Here is an 11,561-nt window from a genome sequence, read left to right on the forward strand (position 1 = left end):
GCTCTGACGAAGCATGTTCCTAAAAAGGGCATAAGGGCGGGATTTTCACCGTAGACTCGGCCCTTGTGTGACGTGTAGCTCGCGCTGCTCCAATGCTAACAGTCCCACCCCTCATTAAGTACGAGATTTCAAAAATTCTTCTTACGAAAACCAGCCTGGTTTCATATATTGTGACTAACCCAGCGCTATCTCAGGAGGAATATCTAGCCTAGTCTAGTATTGAAAAAATTGAAACCAGGCGTTAAAGCTGTTTATAAGTTGTCTAAACTCCAATGCTTTTCAATGGGGGCCTAGTGGCTATATGGAGGTACTACAGCAATGGCGGAGCAATGGCGGCCCCCAGTGTCATAAAGCAGAGCAGCCAGCGCCCATTGGACTACACTGTAAAAAGCCATCCATAGATAACTCTTGCGACATTCTATTGTTACTCAAGTGGATCGCACAGTGTGCTGCCATCTAGCGGGTGGGAGTATAAGTGCAGGACCGAAGAGAGATGCTGCAATGAATATTTCCCCTAAGCATACTGTAGATGTCTAAAGGACTTCTTACCCCCTTTAAACATCTAATGTAATCGTTTGCAAGGCCTGAGTCACCTGACCTGACCTGGATGCCTCCACCATGCTGCACCCTCGCTCCTCGTAAAACAAAGTCTGCATGGAGTTCAGACAGCTCACATATTCCCCTGGGACAACTCTACAGCTCTCTCTACCACAAGAGAGGCATCTTGGCACACAGTGGCCATGCACCTGAGAGAGTGAGTCCTCTGTCATTTACAAAGCTAGTGGCTTAGCATTGAGCTAATGTGGCTAGCATCGCAGCAGATGGACCGAACGTACCCGAGCGGCCCAGACAAAGTAGATTGACTACTTTCAGAAGTTACTGATCTACTGTAGATGTAGACTTTTTACTGTAGTATACGTAAGCATGGGAGATGTAGCTCAATGTCCCCAGCAGAGACTGTGAGACATGATTATATATATTACATTTTATATATTACATGTTTTTTTTTTACGGTGAAGTGCACAAACATGTCACATTAAAACAATGTCTTCAATATATATGTATATATATATATATATATATATATATATATATATATATATATATATATATATATATATATATATATATATATATATATATATACATACATACATTTTTTTTTTTTTACTTTATTTTTTCAAATATTTCATAATAAATATTGTTGTGCAGAAACACTGCTGTCCTTGTGAAATAGGGTTTGTCATTGTCATTGAAGAGAACACAAAATAATGGGGGTCATGTTTACCTGAAGGCTTGGGTCTGTAACACTGTGGATATATAGTCAGGTTTCTGCACATTTATTAATGCAAACGTCAATATTAGCATCATAAAAAATGATTCTCTCGAATGGCTCAAGGCTCGTCCACAGCCTTTTCACACCTAATCCAAAGCTACATGACAACAAAACATTGACTCATTACTCAAACTGGGCACCAAATAAAATAAAAAAATCAAGGCTGACAGTCACTGACAGTTTAAAAAAAAAAGTGGATTTGAGGATAAGTTTTCCTTGAACCACTTCACTGCCACTTTAGGGTTAACAATTATTTACATCGAAATCTCAAAGCGTATTGACTAAAGAGCTTACAGCCTGTATGCCAGTGTGATACCTAATTTGAAAGTCAAGACCTTCTAGTTTCTAAAAATATGTGTAAAATCTGTGTGAGTGAAACACAACTTACATTACATTTGCCGTTCTTAACCCCAATTATATCCTCATTAGGGTAAACTAACCCTAACCCTAGCCCCGGATCAGGGGGGGCGGCAGGTAACAGGTTAAGTATCGATTCAGATGCTTTTTGCATCGATACAAGAATCGCACGACGTAATATCGCCAAATGGTTTTTTTCAACACTCCATAACAACTTTGATTTTTATACTTATTTCGTTTTTTATGTAAAGTCAAGTTTTCATGTTTTCTCCCCAATGTCATGTTAGTGGCATTTTCTGCCCCATTGACTTCCATTATAGACTCACCTTTCCATCGCTCTACCATCACACTATAAAATCATCAATTCAACATTATTTGTGGTTTTATCTGATTAACAAAATATCACAGTGAGGATGTTTCTGTGGAGCTGTGAGGCTCATGGTGGATATACTTATATGGGGCGTTGGGGGCGGTATGTGGGGAGGTGCTGGGGGGTGTTGGAGGGCATGTGAGATGAGGAGTTTGTATTCAGACTTGCAGCATTACATGATGGTTTATAAGTTGAATTTCCTGATTGTATGTGCAAAATTGTGAAATAAACTAAACTAAACAGATGCATTTTGTTGGCGTGTCATGAAGGGCTTTGATAATAATATAAATTATTCTCTTTTGTCCCTGTTTAGGATGTGGCACGCTCTCTTCCTGACGCTGGCCCTCGTCTCCATTATACTACTCTGCCCCGGTGGTGACTGTAGCAAGATTCTGGTCGCTCCTGTAGATGGCAGCCATTGGCTCAACATGGAGATCATCCTTAGAAGACTTCACTCCAGAGGTCACGAGATCACTGTTCTCCGTTCTTTAAAGAGCTGGTACATCCCTGAGAACTCCACCATCTACACTTCTGTAAACGTACAAATGTTGGAAGATGAAGAGGACTTGGAGGTCTACAACAGGTTGTTGCTGGATGTCATGGAGTGCCGCAAAAAGTCACATTTCATTCGCTCCTTTTGCCAACAGTACCTGATTACCAAACTGTTGAGTAAAGGCCACAGGATGCTCGCTGATTCTGCTGCTCTTTTGCTGGATGATCCTGTTTTTATGCAGAAAATGCACGATGCTAAGTTTGACCTGATGTTGACGGACCCTGCCTTTCCTGTAGGCGCAATTCTCGGACGTTTCCTGAAGTTGCCGGTGGTCTTTAATGTACGCTGGATTAACACCGGAGAGTGTCATTTCACGATGGCACCTTCACCTGCTTCGTACGTACCTGTGTCGGGAACGGAACTTAGCGATCAGATGGACTTTGCAGATAGAGTCAAAAATGTCCTGCATTATATATACAGTCAAATAGAGCAGCACTTTTACATATCCCCGGCTTATTCCGATGTTATGAAGCGCCATTTCCCTCCAGGAACTGATTTTCTGTCTTTGGAACTATCTGCTGACATTTGGTTGGTAAGAGCGGATTTTGTTTTCGAGTTCCCTCGCCCGACTATGCCCAACGTAGTCTACATCGGAGGGTTTCAATCTCAAGAGCCATCTCCTCTCTCTGGCGACTTGAAAACCTTTGTCGAAAGCTCTGGCGAACATGGCATCATCGTAATGTCTTTGGGAACTTTTGTATCCGCTTTGCCGAGAGAAACCACCGAAGCTATTGCTGCGGCGTTTGCGGAACTCCCGCAGAAGGTCATATGGAGGTTTGTCGGGCAACCTCCAGCCTCCTTGGGCAACAACACTTTGCTGGTCAAATGGTTGCCGCAAAAAGACCTCCTTGGACATCCAAAAACCTGCGCGTTCGTCGCCCATGGCGGCACCAACGGCATGTATGAAGCAATCTACTACGCTGTTCCCGTTGTTGGGTTGCCTCTACTTTTTGATCAGTTTGACAACGTTCATCGTCTGAAAGTGCGAGGGGCGGCCCGGGTTGTGGAAGCTCATTCTCTCACCAAGGAGAGCTTTCTGGAGGCTGTTAAAGATGTGGTGGAGAACCTGTCATACCGTGAAAATGCTCAGCGTCTGTCAAGGCTACACCGGGATACGCCAGTGACTCCAATGGACACTGCCATCTTCTGGATAGAGTATGCCATAAGAAATAAAGGAGCAGCCCATCTCCAGCCGGCGGGATACAGCTTACCGTGGTACTCTTACTTCTGTTTAGATGTAGCTGTGTTTTTGTTAGCCATATTAGTTACCGTGGTCTGGCTTTCAGTTTCCTGTTGTAGACGATTGTGTTGTAGGAAGTCAAAGAGGAAGTTAAAAGGAGAGTGAATAAGTGTGGATATTCTTTACGTTTACTTCGTCATGTTTTGACTCTTAAATATATTATAGTGCTTTGGTCTTTCTCTTGGATGTTTGTGAGGCTCAATAACACCAACATAAAAGTAGAAATAACATTTTCAATTTCAATATTTAATATTTTTATTTTATTTTGAAGGTCTCCTCTCATCATACATACCTTTTAACCCATCGCCAACTTTCTTTCACAAAATGACTAAGTGTCTGGTCCAAAAACACACAAAAAATATTCATTTTTAATATTTTAAATGCAAAATGGGAAATTTCTCGTTTGGTTGGTATGACCAGTTGCCTGTAGGACCTGCAGGATTTGTGATTTGTGTGCACTGGCAATCTTTCTAAAACATTAGCGTTGTGGGTCCTTCTCTATCATGGCTGCTTACCCATGGAAACCCATCTGCCTTCTGAAACATATGCATGTGTCATATGTTAAGAAAATACTTTTTTCCCCCTTTGTTATTCACAGCAGAATTTGTCCTTATCATAATATCAAATAATATATTTTTCATAACTTGTAAACCCCTAAATTGTGTAGCGTGTGAGGGTGACCTATGCCCTATCGCCATGGTTACCGCATACCAGAGATGAGCAAAACCCCCACTCCAAAACCCCCAGACCATTTTATGGCATTGGAATTTCTTCACTTCCTGTCTTGTGAATGGCTGATCAGATCAAACACAGTTCAGGACAAATGAAGTGTTGATCTTATCCTTTAGACTTCACAACCAGAGATGAGAACTCTTTATTGACCTTCGAATTGGACTAAAGACTGAATCTCAAACATCCGATATGAGTAACAAGCCAGTTCTTTAATTCATGGACAGCGAGAATGAACTCAACCAATCTGTTCTAATGATGAATTCTTCCCCAGGTCAACAAAAATGCAATGTACAAACATACTGTCGAAATGTCGGTAATGCATTTGAAAGTTTGTGAAGTTGTTAATGTATTTATCGCAATAGAAATGTATTTCCTGAATTCTCTCCCAAGATAAGCCATCCTCCCATCCCACTTGGGCCCCAATCATATCAAGTTATGGACTGAATCGATTGGTCGAGTCCCGCGGAGACAAAGGGGCCGGCCCCGGTATAAAGGAAGAGTGCATGGAACTAGTTAGACAGAAATGTGAGAATTGTGAGATTTGCAAGACTTGAGTTGGAGTTCGAGAGAGTTGAAGTTTCTCTTGGAGTTCAGACAGAAGGAGAAGGAGAGACGGCAGGATAAGCACATGGCACATCCCCCGCTGACCTCTGACCTCTCTTTGTCTCAAAACCACAAGAATCTTTAAGTTTAAGCTCGTCATTTGACATGATTTGTAACTATCAGTTACTTCTTTTAAGAACATTTGCGTTTTTCCTACAAGACAACAACAAATTTGATCGCTGAGCTTTCAGCGCAACCATCTTGAGTCTAGCTTGTCAAGCTAAACGCCCAAGGCTCAGAGGAGCTGGAGAGAGACCACGTCCCCCCGCCACGCCTGCATGAGCTTGAGATCGCCACCCGAGAGACCACGACCAAAGGCCGTCGGACACCAGGACTTTGGACCACAGTTGGCATGGAAACCCTTTCTCTCACGGTCGTAAGCGCATCTCACAGACCTGGCTCAATAAGACCCACATAACTTCTACGCAAACCACCTTACTGACCTTCAGATACAATTTTAGAACATTGTATCTGATTATTCATCCTGTAAGCCTTCTAGGTTATCCTGTTTGCACTTTAATATTTAATGCCGTCTGTTAATTGATTCTGATCATTAAACCTCCATAAACCACAGTTTGCTTTGGTAATGTCTGTGTTTATTATTTCAGACTAAGGGTCAATGTGTACGTTCAAGACCTTACTTCCTTCAGATAAATCTGTAGTTTAGCCTCCTATTCTTACTTTTATTTTGTTCGCTTTTCAAACTGGTGCCCCGTTAAATTTTAAGGCTTATCTACGAGCTATTAATTAATTAATAAACAAATTAATCTATTAATAAACCCTCATACACTACAATTGTCTTTTTTCCTGTCATCAAGTCTGGAAGTCTTTAGTTGCCACTGGAATGTCTCTGGAGGTGATGATGACGCACATGAGCTCTCTTTGGGTGCACGCACACGCACCATAGAGCTTAGATATTAAGCAGTATGGTCTAAAACTTGCACCGTCGCTTTAGTACGATGCCCTCGTCTTTTCCATTCATCCATTTTCTTCTGCCTCATCCGAGGCCGGGTCGCGAACAAGATTTTTATAGCGATTCTCATTTAGTCTCTGTTGCGATGCTGTGACATAATTTGCATAACCCTTTAGGTTGTTGCATCATGTTTTGACTGTTATCAGCATTATCAGTTGACCTTGGCCAGAGTGCGTTACCTATAACCCACTAACTGGACTTTGTTCAGGGATTATGCAGCCTGTGTAGTAACTCTGACTTCTAGCTATTCAGCAGGCTGCGGACTTGGAGGTTACATCTCTGGATCTGTACGAGTCTACAGCAGGTAAGTCAACACATGGACTAGTGTGTATACTAACCGTACATGCAAGACAATATTTAGGATACCTCTCAACCAACTCTCACCATTGATGAGAGACATCTTTTTCAAATGTATATAATATTGCTTGCCTAAGTATAGTAATAACAGAACTGTTTCAACCACGCATAACCTCATCCTGTGTTGAAATATACAATCGTGGGTCATTTGTGCATTAGATCGGGACATAATGACAACATGGGCATTTATACTATATCACCGTGACTACAAAGTATAGAGCGCATTTCTTTGTTATCTTTATGTTATATTATTTAGTACACAAGTTAAACATGAGCCTGCTGTATTTAGTTTACAATCGGCTTTGTTGTATGCCTTAATAAAATGTGACACAGATAAATCCATATTGCTGTGTTGGGTGATAAAAACAACATGCCAAAACACAGTGGTGAAGTGGTTAAAGTGAGAGGATCGCAGCAATGAGAAAAAGCAGCCAAGGTGCATGGCTCCCCTGATAATCCAGGTCTCTGCAAATTCAGAGTTTTAAATGTGCCCCGGAGCGTCTCATAATTCCTTCTCCTCCACAGTAAAACCTTTGCCGTGTTCTCCAAACTCTGCGAGACTACACTGTAAAAAGCCATCCATAGATAACTCTTGCGACATTCTATTGTTACTCAAGTGGATCGCACAGTGTGCTGCCATCTAGCGGGTGGGAGTATAAGTGCAGGACCAAAGAGAGATGCTGCAATTAATATTTCCCCTAAGCACAGATGTCTAAAGGACTTCTTACCCCCTTTAAGCATCTAATGTAATCGTTTGCAATGCAAACACAGGCCATGGGTCTGTGATTGACAAGCCTGAGTCACCTGACCTGACCTGGATGCCTCCACCATGCTGCACCCTCGCTCCTCGTAAAACAAAGTCCGCATGGAGTTCAGACAGCTCACATATTCCACTGGGACAACTCTACAGCTCTCTCTACCACAAGAGAGGCATCTTGGCACACAGCGGCCATGCACCTGAGAGAGTGAGTCCTCTGTCATTTACAAAGCTAGTGGCTTAGCATTGAGCTAATGTGGCTAGCATCGCAGCAGAGGGACCGAACGTACCCGAGCGGCCCAGACAAAGCTGACTGACTACTTTCAGAAGCTACTGATCTACTTAAGATGTAGACTTTTTACTGTAGTCTACGTAAGCATGGGAGATGTAGCTCAATGTCCCCAGCAGAGACTGTGAGACATGATTTTATATAATACATGTTTTTTATGGTAAAGTGCACAAACATGTCACGCTGTTACACTGTGGATATATAGTATAGTATCAGGTTTCTGCACATTCATTAATGCAGACGACGACATTAGCATAAATAAAACGAGTCTGTTGAATGGCTCAAATAATCAGCAAGGCTCGTCCACAGCCTTTTCACACCTAATCCAAAGCTACGTGACAACAAAACATTGACTCATTACTCAAACTGGGCAACAAATTAAAAAAAATCCTGTAGAGGCGCGTCACTGACGGTTTAAAAAAAAAAAGTGGATTTGAGGATAAGTTTTCCTTGAACCACTTAACTGCCACTTTAGGGTTAACAATTATTAACATCCAAATCTCAAAGCGTATTGACTGGAGAGCTTACAGCCTGTATGCCAGTGTGATACCTAATTTGAAAGCCAAGACCTTCTAGTTACTAAAAATATGTGTAAAATCTGTGTGAGTGAAACGCAACTCACATTACATTTGCTGTTCTTAACCCCAATTATATCCTCATTAGGGTAAACTAACCCTAACCCCTGATCAGGGCAGACGGCAGAAAACAGTATCGGTTCAGATGCCTTTTGCATCGATACAAGAATCGTGCGACGTAATATCGCTGAATCGTTGTTTGTTTTTCAACACTCCATAACAACTTTGATTTTTATAGTTATTTAGTTTTATTTGTAAAGTAGAGTTTTCATGTTTTCTCCCCAATGTCATGTTAGTGGCATTTTCTGCCCCATTGACTTCCATTATAGACTCACCTTTCCATCGCTCTACCATCACACTATAAAATCATCAATTCAACATTATTTGTGGTTTTATCTGATTAACAAAATATCACAGTGAGGATGTTTCTGTGGAGCTGTGAGGCTCATGGTCGATATGCTTATATGGGGCGTTGGGGGCGGTATGTGGGGAGGTGCTGGGGGGTGTTGGAGGGCATGTGAGATGAGGAGTTTGTATTCAGACTTGCAGCATTACATGATGGTTTATAAGTTGAATTTCCTGATTGTATGTGCAAAATTGTGAAATAAACTAAACTAAACAGATGCATTTTGTTGGCGTGTCTTGAAGGGCTTTGATAATGGGGGCAAAAGCCATCAGCTTCTGTTGTAGATATCAAATCAAACACCATAAAATGTGCACAATGTTCCATAAGCTTTACAGCATCACGTCACAAACGATATTGAGCAACCTTGCAATCATTTTAGCAACAGCCAAATCCACCCAAAGGCCTCAGAAAACAAAGCGCCTCTGATGATTCGGACCCATACACTTCTCTCTCACACATAGAAAGAGCAATCATGTTCCCTGGACACCCTCAACCCTGTAAATAATAATATAAATTCTTCTCTTTTGTCCCTGTTTAGGATGTGGCACGCTCTCTTCCTGACGCTGGCCCTCGTCTCCATTGTACTACTCTGTCCCGGTGGTGACTGTAGCAAAATTCTGGTCGTTCCTGTAGATGGCAGCCATTGGCTCAACATGGAGATCATCCTTAGAAGACTTCACTCCAGAGGTCACGAGATCACTGTTCTCCGTTCTTTAAAGAGCTGGTACATCCCTGAGAACTCCACCATCTACACTTCTATAAACGTACAAATGTTGGAAGATGAAGAGGACTTGGAGGTCTACAACAGGTTGTTGCTGGATGTCATGGAGTGCCGCAAAAAGTCACATTTCATTCGCTCCTTTTGCCTACGCTACCTGATTACCCAACTGTTGAGTAAAGGCCACAGGATGCTCGCTGATTCTGCTGCTCTTTTGCTGGATGATCCTGTTTTTATGCAGAAAATGCACGATGCTAAGTTTGACCTGATGTTGACGGACCCTGCCATTCCTATAGGCGCAATTCTCGGACGTTTCCTGAAGTTGCCGGTGGTCTTTAATGTACGCTGGATTAACACCGGAGAGTGTCATTTCACGATGGCACCTTCACCTGCTTCGTACGTACCTGTGTCGGGAACGGAACTTAGCGATCAGATGGACTTTGCAGATCGAGTAAAAAATGTCCTGCATTATATATACAGTCAAATAGAGCAGCACTTTTACATATCCCCGGCTTATTCCGATGTTATGAAGCGCCATTTCCCTCCAGGAACTGATTTGCTGTCTTTGGAACTATCTGCTGACATTTGGTTGGTAAGAGCGGATTTTGTTTTCGAGTTCCCTCGCCCGACTATGCCCAACGTAGTCTACATCGGCGGGTTCCAATCTCAAGAGCCGTCTCCTCTCTCTGGCGACTTGAAAACCTTTGTCGAAAGCTCTGGCGAACATGGCATCATCGTAATGTCTTTGGGAACTTTCATATCTGCGTTGCCGAGAGAAACCACCGAAGCTATTGCTGCGGCGTTTGCGGAGCTCCCGCAGAAGGTCATATGGAAGTTTGTCGGACAACCGCCAGCCTCCTTGGGCAACAACACTTTGCTGGTCAAATGGTTGCCGCAAAAAGACCTCCTTGGACATCCCAAAACCCGCGCATTTGTCGCCCATGGCGGCACCAACGGCATGTATGAAGCGATCTACCACGCGGTTCCCGTTGTTGGGTTGCCTCTACATTTTGATCAGTTTGACAACGTTCATCGTCTGAAAGTGCGAGGGGCGGCCCGGGTTGTGGAAGCTCATTCTCTCACCAAGGAGAGCTTTCTGGAGGCTGTTAAAGATGTGGTGGAGAACCTGTCATACCGTGAAAATGTCCAGCGTCTGTCAAGGCTACACCGGGATACGCCAGTGACTCCAATGGACACTGCCATCTTCTGGATAGAGTATGCCATAAGAAATAAAGGAGCAGCCCATCTCCAGCCGGCGGGATACAGCTTACCGTGGTACTCTTACTTCTGTTTAGATGTAGCTGTGTTTTTGTTAGCCATATTAGTTACCGTGGTCTGGCTTTCAGTTTCCTGTTGTAGACGATTGTGTTGTAGGAAGTCAAAGAGGAAGTTAAAAGGAGAGTGAAAAAGTGTAGATTTTCTTTACGTTTACTTCGTCAACATAAAATTAGAAATAAAATAATAATGCGCCATCTGAAAGTTTATCTATGTTTTTCCTTCTTGGCCCCAACCTGTGAGTGACTGTCCATTTACTTAAAGTAATAGTCTGGAAATCTAAATGTGTTGCAAATTTTATAAATGTGCAAAATCAACCACTTGGTCTTGCATTTTTTGTAAAGTCAGTCCTTTCCGGATCTCAGCAACTAATCAGAGTCTAGTTACCTCCTGCGTCGACCAATGAACCAGCCTGTCAGGTCCAATCATGAGGGAGGGGGAGGACCTTGATCATTTACCGTATGTTCCTACTCTCCTGGGCTGTCTTTTAGGACACAGGAATCATGTACTGATCCAGTGTAGCCTACACACATATCCAAAAATGTGCCTTTGTGGTCACATATCGTCTGGAACTGGATGGAATAAAAAAGCTTCCTGTCAAAGTAGCATTTGGCTTGGTTCCAACCAGCTATTGGAAACCAGATGCAGTCTCTGGCAGTGCATCCAAAGAAGGGGAACACGATAACTCTTCTGCGCAAGGTGAGTGTGGTCCGAGCTAATCTGTGGGCGACGTCACACACCTCGGCATGACGTGCCACTGGCCAGCCAAAAGAGGAAGACCAGCGTGTCCAGGTGTTTCCCCCAGCCCTGGTGATCTCTCTCCCAAAGGTGGTCCGGGTCAGGCAGAAGTCGGGGCGGAGTTCCTATTAAAGTACATGGCCAGGAGTGGTACAGATTTGAGGCAGTAAAGAGGAGGTGATGCCTAAAACTATTATTAAAGCTTGGTAAATGTATGTGTGTGTGTGTGTTCTTGTTATTACGACAATGTGAGGACATTTTTATAAAGTGAGGACATTTCGG

The 11,561-nt window shown here is 42.9% G+C and overlaps 2 protein-coding genes across 2 annotated transcripts; both read left to right on the forward strand.

Moving 5' to 3' along the window:
• Positions 1-2,377: 2,377 nt before the first annotated feature.
• LOC306980712 (UDP-glucuronosyltransferase 1-2-like) lies at positions 2,378-3,961 on the forward strand (the record flags this gene model as incomplete). The annotated part of the gene is made up of 1 exon (XM_079580141.1): positions 2,378-3,961. One exon carries the CDS (start codon positions 2,378-2,380, stop codon positions 3,959-3,961), a length of 1,584 nt encoding a protein of 527 aa, XP_079436267.1.
• A 5,126-nt stretch (positions 3,962-9,087) lies between these two features.
• LOC306980713 (UDP-glucuronosyltransferase 1-2-like) lies at positions 9,088-10,671 on the forward strand (the record flags this gene model as incomplete). Its single annotated transcript, XM_079580142.1, has 1 exon — positions 9,088-10,671. One exon carries the CDS (start codon positions 9,088-9,090, stop codon positions 10,669-10,671), a length of 1,584 nt encoding a protein of 527 aa, XP_079436268.1.
• Positions 10,672-11,561: the final 890 nt, after the last annotated feature.

This window comes from Gobius niger, assembly GCF_951799975.1.
Source record: "Gobius niger genome assembly, chromosome: 21".
Taxonomy (NCBI): Eukaryota; Metazoa; Chordata; class Actinopteri; order Gobiiformes; family Gobiidae; genus Gobius; species Gobius niger.